The following is a 19,384-nucleotide window of genomic DNA, read 5'->3' on the forward strand; positions in this document are numbered from 1 at the left end:
CGTGCGTCTTCGTGAAGGCGGCGGAAGCGGCGCTAGTCAGATTGGGCTGACCGTGACACAGATCCTGTGTTGTTTATCGTGTGTTTTCCCTTCTTTCGTTTTCTGTCCGGGTTTCAGGCTCGGCCATGTCGTACGGCCCGTTAGAGACGTACCGGCCCGGGGGGCTTCCGCCCCGGGACTTCAGCGCCATTATCCAGACCTGCAGCACCAATGTACAGCGCCTGGCACAATGCAGTGAGTGAAAACCGCTTCCTCCCCTTCCCCACACGACCCGCTGTGTCTTAAGTCTTGTCCCCTCAGGCCTCCTGAATTCTGTCCCCCGACCGCCTAAACCATCTCTGTTACCGCCCCCCTGTCATGTGCTCCACCTCCCAACGCCGCCTTATCCTCCCTAGATTCGTCTTTTTTTCCTTTTAAGGTCCCGCCTTTCCGTTTACAATACGTTCAAGGCGGCTCACCGCTCCCTAAGGCAATTTTTCGACCTTCTGCACACTTGATTCCTTTAGCTGCAGTGGCAGGCAGTTCCAAGGGCCCCCATTTAGCGCAGGGACTGCCCGCTCTCTGCCCCGATGGTCAATTAAAGACAATATTTTAAACCGATAGAAAGCCATTATAATCCCTCACCCCCATGGCTTTCTCTCTTTTTTTTAAAGGCCCACTTTTCCGCCAAAAGGTCCGTCCCCCCTTATCTACATCCCACACCCCGCCTTTCCTCCGTGTTTCTGTCCTAAGGATTATTTTATTTATTTGGTTTGGTCTGCATCATAAAGTATTGCTTTCAAAAAATACAGTAAAATAGACCAACAAACAAGAGGAAGCAAGACCTGTATTTATAAAAAGAAGAAGTTAAAGCCACAGGCAGTCTCATTATTCATATTCATTATGAGTGGGAGAATTATTGCAAAGGGATGAGTCAATCTCTGCTCATTGCTACCTTGCCCATGCTTCACCTAATAGCTTCCTAACAATTATAAGTATTATTGAGGCCACTTCACGTGTTCTTTGTTGACTAAAAGGCAGTCACTTCATTGTAGTCAAGAGGTGTGACCTGCATATAGAATATAATGGCCCTGTGGTTATGTATTTCATTGTGTGTCTTAATTCTGCCAAACCATTGACATCTCTTCTGGTTTCCCTATGTGTACATGTAGCAAAATACACTTGCATGTGATCACTGCGTAACAGTCTCTATATATTGTTTCCAGCTACACAAAAGTGCTTTTGAGGAAGGCAAGAACAGTCTCTGAAATTGTCTTGAGTCTAGTTAGTAAGGGCCCATCCAACCTCATCTTAATATGGAATATGTACCCTTTAATTCCCCCTCATCTATACAATCATCAACAGAGAGAGCTGCTGTCCCAAACTTTCTCCTTCCTAAATCTGAAGTTTCCCTCTCCTTCAAAAATCCAAAAAGGACATATGCTTCCTTTTAAAAGTGTCCCTGTCAGCTTGGGGCATCTTTGGTTCTCTCTTTTTTTCTCTCTCTCTTTTTTTTTTTTTAGTGTGAAGCAACTTCTTCAGAGGTGGGGTTGCTTGAAACAGCATATAGTGGAAAACAGAGAGAATGGATGCCAAAACTTTGGGTTTAAAATCACATCAGAATATAAACTGCTCAAGTATAGATTGCAAGAGGACAAAGCCCTTATGTAAAACGAGCATTTTGTGGGCAAATTGGGATGGGCCTTAAGAGACCTATTTGCCATGTCGTCTCTTTGACTTTTATTTACGCCTAGAACTCACCCAGTCATCTGACAACAGTGCCTAGAAAATATACATAGTTACCTGTCTGATCCCATTCTTCTGCTCCCATTTACAAATGCTACAGAAGGAAGAAAGGACAGACTTCTTGAGCTTTGACAGACTTTCCAATTTTTATGTATAAATTAACATCTGAAGTGCAAATGTAGAGAGGAACACAGCTACAGTCATACCTCGGGTTACAGCCACCTCAGATTGCGTTTTTTCGGGTTGCGGACTGCCGAAACCTGCAAGTACCGGAACGGATTACTTCCGGGTTTCGGCAGTCGCGCATGCGCAGAAGCACTAAATCGTGCTATGCGCAGAAGCACCGAATTGCAACATGCGCAGACGCAGGTTGCAAATGCTGTGGGTTGCGAACGTGCATCTCGCACGGATCACATTCACAACCCGAGCGTCCACTGTACTACTTTTGTGGCTGGGGGAAAAAATCTTGCAGCTCCCACTCTACTGCACTGCAGCCTTTCAACTAGTCCTAATCTCAGGTGCTGTGGAGCTAAATAAAGGCTGGGGGGAGTAGACAATTTGCATAAGCAGTTAGTTTCAAGAATTAGCTACCTTTAGTAACATTTGTGTCTGCTTTGATATTGGTAGGTATATATATAAAACAACCTTCAGAGGTTACATTTTGCCTCTGTAGTTCGTGACTGGGAGCATGAGAAGTATGCTAGAAAAAAGGCAAGCGCCCTTTCCCCAGATGCATCCCATGTTTTATTTTTTAATATTGTAAACCACTCTGAGTTTTTAATATAAATAATGGTGTATAAATATTTTAGTAAATAAATTAATTGTTACATATGTTTCTTGTCTTTCTATCAAAAAATGCCCGAAGCAGCTATTACCAAGGCACACAAAAACCAAGCAATATATCACAACAAAACTATATAAGATCAGGTTAAGGTGTTCAGTGTTAGGCAGAAAAAGGTCCTCCTTTCCTTCCACTCTGCATTTTTAATCTGAAATCTTAGGCGCAGTATTGCGCCCAGATCTCAGAAGCTACCCACGCTAATGAAATTCTCTGGCGCAAAATGTGCCTAGAACAATGGGAGTTTCGAACACTGGGTGGCTCCATTTGGCGTCAAACAGCAAGGGGGACAAAACTGAACCCTGTAGGAAACCACAGGTCAACTTCTATGGCACTGAGCAACAATTGCCTGATGCTGTTCCCAGGAAACAGTCCCAGTACTAGGAGCAGACCCACTGTAACATGGTATCATCTACTTCCCACTCACCGAATCACTCATGGAGTTTACTGTGGTTGATGGTATCAAAAGCTGCTGAGAGTAAGAGAACCAGCGGGGTTGTCGTCCTCCTGCCCTTCTGCCACCTAGGTGTCCAGTGCACTTTAGGTGTTATAGCTGGACTTGAAGCTGGAATGAAATGGGCCTAGATAATCCACATCTTCTGAGCAGACTTGTAGCTGAACTGCAGCCACACTCTGAAGCTAATTGATTGATTAGGAAGCTGTGGCCCAGTTTGCACATAATGCTAAACTGTGGTTTGATGAGCCTCTGTGAGCACAAACAAAGTGTTAGGCTTGCATGCTTCTCATCCCATGCAGCCACAAGATGGGGAGCAGCAGCATGCGAGCATGACACTTTCTTGTGTTCATAGAGATTTGTCCACCTAACACTAAACCAGGATTTAGTGTTATGCTGAAACACAGTCAAATGTGCATGCTCTGCCAGACTAATATTCAAGACAATTGTTCTATGATTCTGCACAAGTAATTCACAATTGCAAGATTTTTGATATTTTCGGGCTTTATTTAAGCATTGTTACAGACTAGCTTGATCTCATCATGTTCACAACCTAGCACAAGCAAGCCGTGAGTGTTAGGACTATATATACTGTATTTGCTTATAACTCTCAGAAGGTGTTTATTATGTCTGATTTAATTATCTGTTCTGTGGTTTACCGACATAAGGCCAAAATAAGCATCAACCTGGGACTGAACAGTTTTGAAATGTGAATGCAGAATAGTTCTCTTCCTGTCTCTGTCTTTGGACCTGTCTCTACCTCATCTCAATTCATCTTTCAAAAAGTTGCTAATTTGTACAAGAAAAAAGGAAGGAAGTCACTGAAATATATATTAATATTAAGTTCCAAAGAAAGACTTCCTGCCCATTCCAACGGAAATTTACGAGAAGTCAGTCCCATTGAATTCAATGGGATATCATTTATTAACCTGATGCTCTCCAGTTATTTGGGTCTACAACCCCCATTGGCCATGTTGGCTGAACATGGTTGTTGGCTGTGCTGGTTGGGGCTGATATGAGTTGTACCCCAAGGTACCTAGAGAGCACTAGGTCAGTGAAGGCTACAATGGGGCCTCCCAAGTAAGTGCGTCTGTCTTCTTTTCCCCAACCTCCCTCCCTTTGTATTTTAGATTTAACCTTTGCACTGTCACTTACTTGCTTTATTGCTGCTTTGCACTTTGTCACTTATTGCTGACATGTAGTGATTTCAGAAGTAGTTTTTTAATCGATTGAAGTTTTCTTCCAGTACTCTCTACAGTCATAACAAGAGTCTGTTAGATTTTTTTTAATTAATTCATTGAAAGACAACTTTGTGTTGCCCCAAATAATGTCTCCTTCTGAAAATAGTGAAATCCCCTTTAAATTCCTTTTGAAGCTTTAGGCTAAACACACCACTGAAATGGATGTAACCTATCCTCAAGTAATTATAGTTAGGATCAGGCTATGATTTCAGCAATGGTTTTTTCCCCTGGCAATACCTCCTTAGAGGAGAACTTTTATGCTCAATGATAACGCACAATCAACTTTGCTTCCACAGCTTCTCAGATAAAGAACTTGATGAGTCAGCTGGGAACTAAGCAGGACTCCAGCAAACTGCAGGAAAACTTGTACGTATGACCTGAGCAGTTCTTAAAGTGCACATTACAATGGCAAACCCAAATACCTGGATAAATTTTGAATATCCTGCATGGGCAGTAGAATGTGGTTGGTTGAAGAGATGATGCCACTTAAGTCTGCAAGGGGAGGCATAGCATTTTTTAATACTCCCTCCTGCTCATGTATCCCACAAAATAAAATAGCTATAGTATTTTAAGGAGAGGGGTTCTAGCCCAGACTGCTTGTGCTAGTACACTACTTTGGGTAAGTTCATATAAGGCAGGGATGGGGAATCTATAGATGCTGTTGGACTTTTAGTCCCATCAGCTTCTGCCAGCATGGCTAATGTAGCAGAACATTCATGAATGTGATTCTCCACCTGCAGTCTAAAAAACTGCCCATTCTACATCAAGACTTCCCCATCTCATGTGGCTGCATCTGTAGGCCATTGGACACAGTAACAAACTGCTGTACAACTTGTTAATACCAAAGAGACTAGAAATGCTTATGTGGAAGGAATGTCTATTCACTTCTGGGGGGAAATGAAATTTTAATATTGGGAGGCACCCAACAAGAATCATGTGGCTGTCCTAAATTACTGCATAACCGAGTGAATGAAAAATTAGATTTGTGGGTATCGTAGTTCCTGTTTATGTGCTCAAGCTTCCGTTTTGAAGAGTCTAGAAATCAAAGCTGAAGAATGCATTCTTTTTTCATAGACAGCAGTTGCAGAACACAGCAAACCGGCTTGCCAAAGAGACCAATGAATACCTGAAGGAGCTGGGCTCCCTGCCACTCCCCTTATCTGCATCGGAACAGGTATGTGAGTCTTCTGTGCTGCGATAGATTGGAAGGAAAGCTTAAGGAACTCCTTATATCTGCAATTTACTGGCACATGGTGGTTTTTCCATTGGAATTTAATTAGTATTCTGGGGAAGAGGGTTAATCCCTCATTTCCATCTGCTGTAGTGAGTGAGGAAACAACAGATGGTTGGAGGCAAGGGAATCTTTCAGTATCTGCTAGTGCATGAAATGGATGTAAACACTCAGTTTTAGGACTCTAAATGCTAGTCTAAAGCTGAATGTTATCTAGGCCAGTTCTTTTCCCTTCCCAGGCTGCTAATGTTCATATATCGAGCCCTAAATGCAGACTGGTATTTGCCTACAGCAGATATGAGATGCTCTGGGTGTCTAATAACAAGCAAGATCTGCTGCTCTCCTCAACACCTGACAAGCAGATGAGGTGACTAGCTGTGGGCAAGACACAGTGCAGAGAAGTGTTTGAAATGATAATAGGAAGATTCAGCACATGGGCTAAAACTAATACTAAAGTTAGGAGGCCATCTTTTAAGACTGCCTGTGCATTGCCTGTGTACCTCTGCTTGTGTGTAACAAGGCTTTATCCACTTCTGTATTATTTTGCTTTGCAAACCACGGAGGAAGGGAGAAAGAGGTTAAATGGGGGGGGGGGAATCACTTCTCCTTAACTATGACCTATTGATGAACTGCTGCACCAGCAAACAAAAGACAAGTTGTCTATGGAGCTGCAAAAAAAAAGTTAAATAAATATGTACTCCACTAACTTCAAAGGAAGATGGAATGGAGGCTGGGCAAAGGAATCCAAGCCCTTGATGTGCTGTGCTGGAGGGGGGTTGGATGGAGCGGAGGTCTCCTTCCGCCCAGCCCTGCTGGGCTTCACCAGCTTTGTCTAGGGGAGAAGCTCCAACATCAGCAAGGGAGTTCTACTGGTGAGGAGCACCTCAATGTACCCATCTGCCCAAATGTTAGACCAGAGCTATTGAACTGGTGTGAGCAATTGGGCTGATCAAGCATAGCCAGAGATTAGGATTGCAGCCTTAGTCCACTTTGCTCAGTTGCATTTCTGTTGTCAGATGCCTATAAACTACAGTATAGACCCAGAAACATGTACTGGAAATGCTGTGGTTTGTGTGTCTCCTCCCTCACAGTTTGTGAAGCTGTACTTTGATCTGTGGAACAAGGTGTTACAGTGGTGCCTCGCAAGACGAAATTAATTCGTTCTGCAAGTTTTTTCTTCTTGCGAGTTTTTCGTCTTGCGAAGCACGGTTTCCCAAAGGAATGCATTGAAAATCAATCAATGCGTTCCTATGGAGACCGTCCGAGGACAGAGGGGAAGGCGCGCGCCTTTCCCTCTGTCCCCGGACCCCTTTTGAACCAAGGGAAGGGGCAGCAGGGAGAATCGCTTCTCCCCGCTGCCCCTTCCCTTGCTTCAAAACAGGTCCGGGGACAGAGGGGAAGGCGCGCGCCTTCCCCTCTGTCCCCGGACCCCTTTTGAACCAAGGGGCGGCAACGGGGAGAAGCGATCTTCTCCCCGACGCCCCTTGCTTCAAAAGAGGTCCGGGGACAGCGGGGAAGACGCGCTGCGCTTCCCCGCTATCCCCGGAGCTTGCGGGGCAAGCTTCGTTTTGCGAAGCAAGCCCATAGGGAGATGCGTCTTGCGAAGCACCTCGAAAACGAAAAACTCCTTCGTCTAGCGAGTTTTTCGTCTTCCGAGGCGTTTGTCTTGCGGGGCACCACTGTATTTCCACCTTGGAAATAACCCTTGGAAATCCTGTTGGATTACTGTTACAAACAGAATCCATAAAAGGTAGAAATAAGGCATATACACTTTCCTTGTTATTGGATGCTCCTTTTTGCTGTTCTACAGAATAAGCCATGGACATAATTTGTGTTTTCTAGCGCCAGCAGAAACTTCAGAAGGAACGTTTAATGAATGACTTTTCCGCAGCCTTAAATAACTTTCAAGCAGTGCAAAGAAGAGTGTCTGAAAAAGAAAAGGAGACTGTTGCCCGGGCAAGAGCTGGTTCTCGTCTTTCTGTAAGTTGGTCAGCCAAGCCTCTCCTAAAGAAAAAGGCTGTTACAGGCTCCTTTCAAATGTTTTTTTTTAAGCATTTAAATGTTTTGCATTATATCCTGTAAACATGACAGTTCTTGACCCTAGTTTTAGCTAGGGTTCATAACAGATCCTATACTCTGCCTATTCTGTGAGGTTGAGATTACTCTTTCAGCAAACACAGTACCAAAATATAGTTGAAGTGTGTTCAGAATACACCATGGTTCCCACTTGGAGGCAATACATATAACAACAACAACACCCACACCCCCTGCCACAAACAAATTTTAAAGGTCAGAGATTGTTTAATCAGCCAGGGGCATCAGGTAGGCCATCCTACCAAGAACAGACCTCTGATGTGTTGTACTGATCTGAGGAGCCTACCAGGGTAAGTGCTTTGCTGAGAGGAAATTACTTCCTAGGACTATGACTCAAAGCCACCCCTTGGACCACAGTAATTAGGCGAATTCTCCTATCTTTATTTTTAAATGTTGAGTAAGGTTCCCGCTCCCACTAAAACTCTTCCAAAACACTGCATTAAAATGGTTTCTCCCCTGCATTAGGGAGTTTGTCCCTCCTTCAGCATTGAGGTCAGCATTGGCCAAGTTGGTTGAGTAGATAGGAGTTTGACTAATTCTCGTATTTAAGGACAGGAAGTCATGTGAGTAGTGACCCTGGATTGCATACGTTTCCCTTGCGCACACTTGTGGCACACACAGGATTAAGAGGATTAATTATAGAAGTTGGGCAAGTGAGTGATCATGCCGTGCAACAGAGGGCTTGACTGATGAGATCATTGTTGTTGTTTAGTCGTGTCCGACTCTTCGTGACCCCATGGACCAGAGCATGCCAGGCATCCCTGTCCTCCACTGCCTCCCGCAGCCTGGCCAAACCCATGCCGGCAACCTCGAAAACACTATCCAACCATCTCATCCTCTGTCGCCCCCTTCTCCTTGTGCCCTCCATCTTTCCCAACATCAGGGTCTTCTCCAGGGAGTCTTCTCTTCTCATGAGGTGGCCAAAGTACTGGAGCCTCAGCTTTACGATCTGTCCTTCCAGTGAACACTCAGGGCTGATTTCCTTAAGAATGGATAGGTTTTATCTTCTTGCAGTCCATGGGACTCTCAAGAGTCTCCTCCAGCACCATAATTCAAAAGCATCAATTCTTCTGCGATCAGCCTTCCTTATGGTCCAGCTCTCACTTCCATACATCACTACTAGGAAAACCATAGCTTTAACTATATGAACCTTTGTTGGCAAGGTGATGTCTCTGCTTTTTAAGATGCTGTCTAGGCCTGTCATTGCCCTTCTCCCAAGAAGCAGGCATCTTTTAATTTCATGGCTGCTGTCACCATCTGCAGTGATCATGGAGCCCAAGAAAGTAAAATCTCTCACTGCCTCCATTTTTTCCCCTTCTATTTGCCAGGGGGTGATGGGACCAGTGGCCATGATCTTCGTTTTTTTTGGTGTTGAGCTTCAGACCATATTTTGTGCTCTCCTCTTTCACCCTCATTAAAAGGTTCCTCCTCACTTTCTGCCATCAAGGTTGTGTCATCTGCATATCTGAGGTTGTTGATATTTCTTCCGGCCCAGCCTTTTGCATGATGAGTTCTGCATATACCGTATTTTTCGCTCTATAACACGCACCTGACCATAACACGCACATCATTTTTAGAGGAGGAAAACAAGGGAAAAAACATTCTGAATGAAACAGTGGATGTATCATTTTTGTGCTTCATGCTGTGGCCACAGACATGTGATCTGATGGTGAATTTGGGGTGACCCAATGCAAAATCCTGAGAATCCCTGTGCATCCATGGTTTGTAAAACCACATTTTTGCACCATTGCAGCTCCAGGCAACAGGGGGTGCGTGATTTTGGGGGGGCAGGCTGTAGCCATGGACATGCTATGTGATCTGATGGTGAATTTGGGGTGACCCAATGCAAAGATCCTGAGGATCCATGTGGATCCATGCTTTTTAACCACATTTTAAGTGGGGAGGGAAGGAAAAACACAGAACGGACAAGGAGCACGCGAGGGGTGTGCAGAGAAACAGCTGGCTAAGAATGCAGGAGAGGGGTATAACGGGAGGGAGGAAAGGAAGGCAAAAGTTCTCCCTCACCTACCCACCCAAGCCAGCCAGCTCGCGCGCGCGCTCTCGCTCTCTCGCTCTCTCCCTCCTGCATGTTTTCAGCAGCAAGACGACACTCTGCTTTCCCCTCTGCTTGCCTGGAGGGGACGGGCTTTCCCTGCTCTTTGTTCCGTTTGAGCAAACACAGCAAGGAAACAGAGATGGGCGGGCAGTAAGACCCTGAGGCAGAATGCAGGAAAGCAGCCACTTCCTCTTTTCAGGTTTCCCTTCTCCGAGACTTGCCTGATTTTTTTTGCCTCCCCTCACACCATTTGGCTCCAGGGACCACATATTCGCTCAATAATACGCACAGACATTTCCCCTTCCTTTTTAGGAGAAAAAATCTGTGTGTTATAGAAGGAAAAATACGGTAAGTTAAATAAGTAGGGAAACAAAACACAGCCTTGTCGTACTCCTTTCCCAATTTTGAACCAATCAGTTGTTCCATATCCAGTTCTAACTGTAGCTTCTTGTCCCACATAGAGATTTCTCAGGAGACAGATGAGGTGATCAGGCACTCCCGTTTCTTTAAGAACTTGCCATAGTTTGCCGTGGTCGACACAGTCAAAGGCTTTTGCATAGTCAATGAAGCAGAATTAGATGTCTTTCTGGAACTCTCTAGCTTTCTCCATAATCCAGCGCATGTTTGCAATTTGGTCTCTGGTTCCTCTGCCTCTTCTAAATCCAGTTTGCACTTCTGGGAGTTCTCGGTCCACATACTGCTTGAGCCTTCCTTGTAGAATTTTAAGCATAACCTTGCTAGCGTGTGAAATGAGTGCAGTTGTGCGGTAGTTGGAGCATTCTTTGGCACTGCCCTTCTTTGGGATTGGGATGTAGACTGATCTTCTCCAATCTTCTGGCCACTGCTGAGTTTTCCAAACTTGCTGGCATATTGAGTGTGGCACCTTAACAGCATCATCTTTTAAAATTTTAAATAGTTCAGCTGGAATATCATCACTTCCGCTGGCCTTGTTATTAGCAGTGCTTTCTAAGGCCCATTTGACTTCACTCTCCAGGATGTCTGGCTCAAGGTCAGCAACCACACTACCTGGGGTATACAAGACATCTATATCTTTCTGGTATAATTCCTCTGTGTATTCTTGCCACCTCTTCTTGATGTCTTCTGCTTCTGTTAGGTCCTTTCCACTTTTGTCCTTTATTATGGTAATCTTTGTACGAAATGTTCCTTTCATATCTCCAATTTTCTTGAACAGATCTCTGGTTCTTCCCATTCTATTGCTTTCCTCTATTTCTTTGCATTGCTCGTTTAAGAAGGCCTTCTTGTCTCTCCTTGCTATTCTTTGGAAATCTGCATTCAATTTCCTGTATCTTTCACTATCTCCCTCGCATTTTGCTTGCCTTCTCTCCCCCGCTGTTTGTAAGGCCTCATTGGACAGCCACTTTGCTTTCTTTCATTTCCTTTTCATTGGGATGGTTTTCGTTGCTGCCTCCTGTATAATGTTGCGAGCCTCCATCCATAGTTCTTCAGGCACTCTGTCCACCAAATCTAAATCCTTAAACCTGTTCCTCACTTCCACTGTGTATTCATAAGGGATTTGATTTAGATTGTATCTTACCGGCCCAGTGGTTTTTCCTACTTTCTTCAGTTTAAGCTTGAATTTTGCTATAAGAAGCTGATGATCTGAGCCACAGTCAACTCCAGGTCTTGTTTTTGCTGACTGTATAGAGCTTCTCCATCTTTGGCTGCAGAGAATATAATCAATCTGATTTTGATGCTGCCCATCTGGTGATGTCCATGTGTAGAGTCGTCTCTTGTGTTGTTGGAAAAGCGTGTTTGTGACGACCAGCTTGTTCTCTTGACAGAACTCTATTAGCCTTTGCCCTGCTTCGTTTTGATCTCCAAGGCCAAACTTGCCAGTTGTTCCTTTTATCTCTTGACTCCCTACTTTAGCATTCCAATCCCCTATAATGAGAAGAACATCCTTCTTTGGTGTCACTTCTATAAGGTGTTGTAAGTCAATTTCAGTTTCTTCAGCACCAGTAGTTGGTGCATAAACTTGGATTACTGTGATGTTAAAAGGACTGCCTTGGATTCGTATCGAGATCATTCTATCATTTTTGAGATTGCATCCCAGTACAGCTTTCGCCACTCTTTTGTTGACTATGAGGGCCACTCCATTTTTTTTACGGGTTTCTTGCCCACAGTAGTAGATATGATGGTCATCCGAACTGAATTCACCCATTCCCGTCCATTTTAGTTCACTGATGCCCAGGATGTCAATATTTATTCTTGCCATCTCATTTTTGACCACCTCCAACTTACCCGGGTTCATGGTTCTTACATTCCAGGTTCCTATGCAATATTTTTCTTTACAGCATTGGACTTTGCTTTCGCTTCCAGGCATATCCGCAACTGAGCGTCCTTTCGGCTTTGGCCCAGCCGCTTCATCAGGTCTGGATCTACCTGTACTTGTCCTCCGCTCTTCCCCAGTAGCATGTTGGACACCTTCCGACCTGAGGGGCTCATCTTCCAGCGTCATAACTTTTATATGCCTGTTGTCTTTGTCCATGGAGTTTTCTTGGCAAGGATACTGGAGTGGCTTGCCGGTTCCTCCTCCAGGTGGATCATGTTTGGTCAAAACTCTCCACTATGACCTGTTCATCTTGGGTGCCCTGCTCAGCATAGTTCATAGCTTCTCTGAGTTCTTCAAGCCCCTTCGCCACGGCAAGGCAGTGATCCATGAAGGGGGATGAGATCATTATCCCTTCCTATTTAGTTTTGCTCTGTTCAAGTTATTGGTGTTTTATAGAAACAAAAAACACCCAATTTCCTGTACTGGTTTATTAGCCACCTTGGAAGCTTAGTTTGAAAGGCAACCTTAAAATCTTTTAGTTAAAAATAAGTTATCTTCTCTTGACTATCACAAAGCCTTTTAATCTATCGTTCTTTGTCATGCCCATTGAAATCAGCAGGACATGAAGACAATACTGATAGTGATCAGGCATTATAATGCTTCAGTGTTTCATCACATCCTCCAGCCTACTTAGTACAAACCTTACCCTGTTGACTGATGAGAACTAAATTCTTTTTTCCAGGGAGATGACAGGTCCAGGGAAGAACAGCTGGTCTCATTTGACAGGTAATGTTTCCTTCTTTAAAGTGACAAATCATTTTTATCTCTTCAAATGCAATCATATCTCTTGACTTGGGGGAAAATGGGTGGGGAACAGGAAGAAAACGCAGGCATTGGTGAATTAACAATGTGTTCCAATAGTACATAAGCTTCTTACTCTTGAATCAGAACAAAAATGGCCCATTTCAGATGTCAGGCCGGTGTGCTCCCTCGATATGCTCCCTGATTCCCTCAGTTACTTCCCAGTTTGCATCAATGACGGCCAAGACCTGAACCATGGTTTGTATCCAGACTTTGGAAATTGAGTTTGAACCACGGCTTGAATTCTGGCTTAGAAGCAAACTGGTTTGTGAGCACTTGTTCATGGCATCTGGTTTGAGCAAGTAATTGTTAACGCAAACCAGGAGGAGAGAGAGGTAATTTGGGAGGGTTAGGAGGGAGTATGCCAGTCTTGGACACAGCTCTGATTGTCAAACTATGACTGAGCTGTTACATCTCAGTCAGACCTGTTGCACTTAAGTATAAATACAGATCCTGACTTTTACCAACATTATTTTTACATTTGACTGTTGGGGGCAGAGTTGCAAGAAAACTCTGACTCTCTATGTCATAGGACATTTCAAATTATTTTCTTGGTACTTTCAGTCCCAATGAACTATTAGCATGCATACGGTTGCCAGTATATGTATTTTAATTCACTTTCAGATGATGTGTGCAAGCTTTTGAAACCTAGGTGGCAAAAATACATCAATAAAATACCTATAAAAACAGCTTCAGATTTTTCTGGAGTAGTAGACTCATGATCTGAGCTTAGGAATTTTCATTGGAGAAACGAATAAAAACAGACAAATATTTTTGCAATAAATTGTGAAATAGGTAAGTGATTCATTATTTGGAGAGCACTGTCCCTCCTTTAATACAAATCAGGTATTTAGGTGAAAATCCGAGTGAGTATTCAGTAATAATTGGAATAGCAGACTGTAACATAGCATTCTCCCTGCAGCAATGAAGAGTGGAATCAGATGCAGTCTCAAGAGGAAGACGTAGCAATAACAGAACAAGATCTTGAACTAATTAAGGAGAGAGAAACTGCCATTAGGCAGTTGGAGGTGAGTGGATTAGGACTTGAACCAGATGCAAAGTTTTAAAAATCGCTTTGTTATATTTAAATAGGTCTGAGCGAGGACTTCAAGGTTCTTCTGAACCACACTGGTCCCATCTGTATTTTCTTTAATTGCATACTGGGATATGCTGTAACTCAGCAGTGGGGAACCTCTGACCCACAGGAATCTTGACCTGCCAGGGGGTAAAATTTGGCTCATGGGGCCATTTTTTTGGAAACCATGCCCACATGCCAATCATCGGATATGCGGCGTGGTGGTGTTTGATTCTGCATTAACTGTATGCTCCAGTACCCCGTTGGGAATGGGTGAATACAACCAAAGCAGAGTTCCATGCTGCTTTTTGAACCTCTGAAAGCTACAGGTTTAAAGATCAATTGGGTGGGGTGGGGTTTGAAAGCCCCTTTGCAAACAGTCCCACACTGCTTTTCAAACAACCCTGTACTGCACGTTGAAGTCCTGACAGTTGGGGCAAAGTATCTGTAAAGTATCAGTTCAGCTGAGCTACCCCCTGGGAAGCTGTCAAGTCTCAACCTTTTGTTCACCAGTATACAGTATTGCCTTGTAGAAATACTTATCACAAATTTATCACACACCCCTAGTACATACACAATCAAAGATTGGGGCAAGTGTTCAGAAAACATAGACTGTGGCTCTCTTGAAGTTGCTGAAAGGGAGGAGTGAAGGATGTGGCTATCCCAGGCTGGAAACATATGTAGGAGCTACTAGGAAAAGGAAGGAGATCTGCTTGAAGGAGGTATAAGCAGGTCAGGTGGGCAAGAAGCCACACTTTGGAATATAGGAACCAGACAGATGGAGCCAATGATGTTTCTTTGGTGTTGAATGGGGGATAAGTTGTAGAAACTCATCCAAGTTTTGAAGACAGAGACCTCTTCATAAATTCTGGAAAATGTGGTTGTAAATGTTTCATTTCAAAGGGATGTGAGGACTCTGATCCAAAAATAAAAATGTAATTTTAATTTTTGGCATTTTTATACACCCTATAAACTATGTCATCTCAAAGGTTTGTAAATAATACTAAGACAGTTTCCCAGGGTTCACTTTTCAGGGGATCAAACTACTATAGCAGAAAAGTGGGCAGGAAAGCCTCATCATGTGGGTGTTGCTATTTAGATCTAAACCATAGTAGAGTGGATGTCCATTTGTGTTACTTTTTCAAATGGGTTCTGTAAACATGCAGTTTGGAGAGAGTAACTCTTCATGACCTCCTTCCTTTCAGGCAGATATCCTGGATGTGAACCAGATATTTAAAGATTTGGCTATGATGATCCATGATCAGGGAGACATGATTGGTAAGATGATACCTGTGTTTGTATGACAGTTTCCCTCCAAATTGCTGATTGTGCAACTTTTTATGGATGCTTATGGTTATATGTTCAGCCTATGGTGTGTTACTAGCTGAGAATTCATATTGGAGATCTTTGAAACAAATTGAGTGTTCTTTGTGCCAGGCAGTGTGCTCTAAATATATCATTTTTTTATCAAATATATCTTTTTTAAAAAAACTGGGCAAAATAGAGGCATTTTTTACCACTTCAGACGGTGGGGCCGTAAGTACTTGTTCACGCTATACCTTTTGAAAATGAGCTGGTAGTAGTTTGTCAGTGGATTATGAGACACAGTATATCAGGGCTCACAGCATCTGTGATTTTTATGATAAAACCATTTTATATACTGACTAAGCAGGCTTTATTTCAAAAAGTGAAAACCTGGACACAAAAGTTGTTGGGGTTGCCATACATCCGTATTTTCCCGAGATTTCCCCAATTTCCACCTGGACACTGCTTCTGACTGCGGTATGTCTGGGAAATTCTGGACATATGGAAACCCTAATTATAGCAATGTTAAGGGATGGGAAAGCTGTGTTCCTTGGTCTTATTTCATGTGGGTGGAGGGAGAATAGAAAGGTGGGGAAGATCAAAATGGTGCAAAAAAAATTGAAAACAGATGGAGCAAATGGAAGGATCGGGTGAGGAGTTCTTTGCCAGCATTGCCTGACCTCTGGCAAAAGTGATCATTCCCTGCCCCCCCCCCAGCCCACCAAGCAGGCAGGAAGGGTGATGGGAAGAGAAGCAAGTGACCCCATCCAAGTTAGTTAATTAATTAATTTTATTTCATAAGATTCAGAGTTTAGCTCTGGCCCCACCCACCACCACTCCATAGGTTACTCCTGCAGGAATGGAGCCCTCGACAGAACAAGATTCCCAATCATTGATATACAGGCTGTTGTTGTTATATATACAGGCTGTTGTAAGAGAATTGTATATCTGTGTGTGCTCTTCTTCCCTATAGATAGTATAGAAGCAAATGTAGAAAATGCAGAAGTCCACGTGGAAAGTGCCAATGACCAGTTACAAAGAGCCGCTTATTATCAGGTAACAATGTGTGCACAACCACTTTAAAAGGAAGGGAGGTGGGAGCGGAATCAGTCTTGCTAAGTTTCTTCAGAAAAGAGAAAGCAAAGCCTCTTGAAGCCGACGGATTGGATTCCAGCCAAGTTCTGTTCAGAGCAGACCCTTTGAAATTAATGGATCTAAGTTAGTCTTGCCCATTAATTTCAGTGAGCTGGCTTTAATATTGGATACCACCCATGGTTCTTCTAAAACGAAAGGAAAATGGTATCTACATACTTCTCTTTTTCAATTCCTTGTGACACCTTGAAATTCAAACTGATGGAAAAATGCATAGCTTTTAATGGAGAGATTCTTCCAGTGAATTTAGCCTTTGCACAATCTAGAGGCAGTAAGCACAACTGAAGTCTATATATGAGGACCTGTAACAGAGTGGTGGAAAGCTAGAATTGCCCATTGTTGAACCCAGGACCTTGTGTACATCAACATCCTACCCAATTGGCTGTGTCCTTTCTTCTCTTGAATTTCTAACACATTCTATTTCTATCTCCCGGACTGTGTGGCACCATCTTAAAATATTAATGTTAAAGCTACATGAAAAGTGCAAATGATACATGGGCCAATGACATATTTATTACAGGTAGTTATGTACCGCGCTTTAATAACATTTTGCATGTGGTTTAGCATAATATTCAGTAATTAAAATGACAGAAATAACTATAAAAACAACTAAACTATAAATCTCAAGTAGAATAAAACAAGGGGGGAAGCCCGCCACGGGACACTGAGTTTAAAAGACTTAAGAAAATGATATCTTTGCTTGGCACTGGAGTTATGAAAGAGTGATGTCTAGCAAGCATTTCATAACTGAAGCACCAAGACTGAAAAGGCTCTGGTAGCCATTTACATCATTTCAGAAAATTTCCCTATGTTAAAAATACAGAAGCAAAATAAGCCAATATCCCCACACCTATCAATAAAGCATTTTTTAATCTGACAGTCATGATTATTATATTGCTAGCGATTCAGAAATGTGCACAGAGCAACCTATGCATGAACGGGCATTTTCATTGTCTTTCTGAACAGCAGCATTTTATTTATCATATGCTGAAACCTGCTGGTGTATTTAAACTGGGGAATTGGAAAGGAGCTTTCAAAGCAGTATGGAGCCTTAATGAAAAGAAGAAGGGGGAAAGCCCCAATTCGTGCACAAATCTACCTGGTTGTTTCTCTCAGTCAACACCACTAGCAATAAATTTGTACCTTCTATTGCTTCCTTTTAAATACATGTTAAATATTCAGCCTTGATTGTTTAAGCACTCTTTTGACAATTTCTGTTGTTGCCCTCTTCTTGTTGATATCTTATTCCTCTTTGGTTAAGTATTGCGTCCAAACACATCCCACCTTCCTATTGTACAAATATTAATGAGCTAAATGTTGTTTTCTTACCATCTTCCCGGGGTAAATGGATTTTTCCCTATTTGTTTTCTTTTAACAGAAGAAATCTCGTAAGAAGATCTGTATCCTGATTCTTGGTCTGTCTGTGGCTGTTCTAATCCTGGGACTTATTATCTGGCAGGCATCAAAATGAAGCCCTTATGTGGAACTGAACTAATTGCAGAGTTGTTGTTTTCCTCCCCAAAGGGAAAACAAGTAGACAAACCCTGTGGAATGAATTGATTGAGAGATGAAACACAAACTGGTTTTCCTCTAGTAATTATAATATATAGAAACTAACATGAAGATAACTAGTTATTGGATTTAGTGAACCATGAAGACAGTATTTATCAGTTAATGTAAAATTATTTTATGTAATAAAACTTGTGGGGGTTTTTTTGTTTACTATACTATTGCTGTCCTGAATATAAAGTGTTGGAGAGTGTGATTGGTAACCTGTTAATTGACAACATACACTACAAATTTAACTTTTTAAAAATACATACTGCTTTTATAAGCAACTTGCATAGGAATAACTTCTGAGAACGCCAGAATTTCACTAACTAAGCAACTCTCCAATGAATTTGTTGCTGTGATCCAGAGATTTGCTTTAAGAGTGTGCGGTGAGCTGCAACTCTTTTTCAGTTCCTCTGCTGCCTTGTATACCACTCCTGAAACTTCCAGAAGTTGCTCATCATTGCAGCATGGTAGTCTTGTGATTAAAAGTCCAAGCTACACAGTAGCCTTTGTTTTAAACTTCTCAAGAGAACTTTAAACATCTCCCATCTTTTTTAATGGTATACCATGAAAAATGTTTTGGTCACTTGCATTTGGAACCGAGAATGTACTCCGTGATTACTTTTCTGAGCTAGAGATATTTGTATCTAGTATTCAGTAAGAAGTTTTCTCCTTGATCCATTTTTGTGGTGACAGTGAATCATTTAGCAGTGTGTTCCCTAATGAAGCTGTATTTGATGGTGGGCTGCTTTACTCTTGTCTTCCCAACTTGTACCTCTAAGCCCATATATTATACATTTGCAGCACGTAAAAAATGCAGCACAGAGCCTGTTATGGGTAAACAATGGAGGGGGCATAGAAAAATAGTTATACATTTTGTGAGCAACTATGGCAAATCTGTCTTTCCAAGAGAAGATTTTCACCTTTGCAGGCTAGGAACGTTATTTATCTCCTTTGGCTGAGAGATCTGACCTAGACCTTTTGTCTGCTCTGAATTGCTGGGTAGAGCTCTTAGGTCTATTCCACTCCTGCAGGATAACTGATGTAAAAAAAGGCTGAAAAGTTGACTTGTTTATAGACTTGTAGCAATTTCTTGGGTAGAATTGTAAATCTTTTTACTGACACACTCACTATTCTTTTTCACATTTTACTTATTGAAATTACTAAACTGTGAAAGTTGGCGCTGGAGAAGATTGATGCCCTCAGTTGCACATCTTTCTTTGCACTATTGCTCCATCATTCCATCCATTTAACTGTCAATAAACATTTTTTAAAAGTGTTTTGACATTGTGTATTTTCTTCAGCTCAGACCTAAGTGCAAGGTTCAAATCACTTTCAATGCCTGGAGAAAACAACTGTCTTTGGGTAAAGTCTTTGACATTCCGATAATTCACTATGCTGCTAGTTTTTGCTATACTGGACTCCTTTGGGAGGAAGCGCATAATATAATTTAATAAATTTTATAGTTAATGCTTCTGACGTGAATTTGTGTCTGGAAGTTTGCA

General features: G+C 42.5%; 1 protein-coding gene and 1 long non-coding RNA gene across 3 annotated transcripts; one reads left to right on the top strand and one right to left on the bottom strand.

Annotated features, from left to right (window-relative positions):
* Nucleotides 1–19,159, top strand: STX12 (syntaxin 12). The gene is made up of 9 exons (XM_081869550.1): nt 1–234; nt 4,555–4,624; nt 5,333–5,432; nt 7,332–7,469; nt 12,675–12,718; nt 13,716–13,821; nt 15,074–15,146; nt 16,147–16,229; nt 17,704–19,159. The coding sequence occupies exons 1-9, from the start codon at nt 126–128 to the stop codon at nt 17,794–17,796; spliced, it is 816 nt and encodes a 271-aa protein (XP_081725676.1). The 5' UTR covers nt 1–125; the 3' UTR covers nt 17,797–19,159.
* LOC309346298 lies at nt 3,504–17,741 on the bottom strand. Of its 2 annotated transcripts, none has more exons than XR_014158579.1 (3): nt 17,655–17,741; nt 12,639–12,783; nt 3,504–4,269 (listed from the first exon to the last, which is right to left on the bottom strand). It is a non-coding gene; the product is annotated as an uncharacterized lncRNA (long non-coding RNA). The 2 variants fall into 2 exon arrangements; XR_014158580.1 differs by lacking the exon at nt 3,504–4,269 and adding an exon at nt 4,640–4,750.
* Nucleotides 19,160–19,384: the final 225 nt, after the last annotated feature.

The sequence above is a fragment of the Podarcis erhardii genome (assembly GCF_964252035.2).
Source record: "Podarcis erhardii genome assembly, chromosome: 7".
Classification (NCBI taxonomy): Eukaryota; Metazoa; Chordata; class Lepidosauria; order Squamata; family Lacertidae; genus Podarcis; species Podarcis erhardii.

Bases quoted from the DNA above. Each gene is read 5' to 3' on its own strand.
- STX12 (XM_081869550.1), top strand. From the start codon at position 126: ATGTCGTACGGCCCGTTAGAGACGTACCGGCCCGGGGGGCTTCCGCCC. The intron at 4,625-5,332 runs GTACGTATGACC...CTTTTTTCATAG, and splicing joins AGCAAACTGCAGGAAAACTT to ACAGCAGTTGCAGAACACAG. The intron at 16,230-17,703 runs GTAACAATGTGT...TTCTTTTAACAG, and splicing joins AAAGAGCCGCTTATTATCAG to AAGAAATCTCGTAAGAAGAT.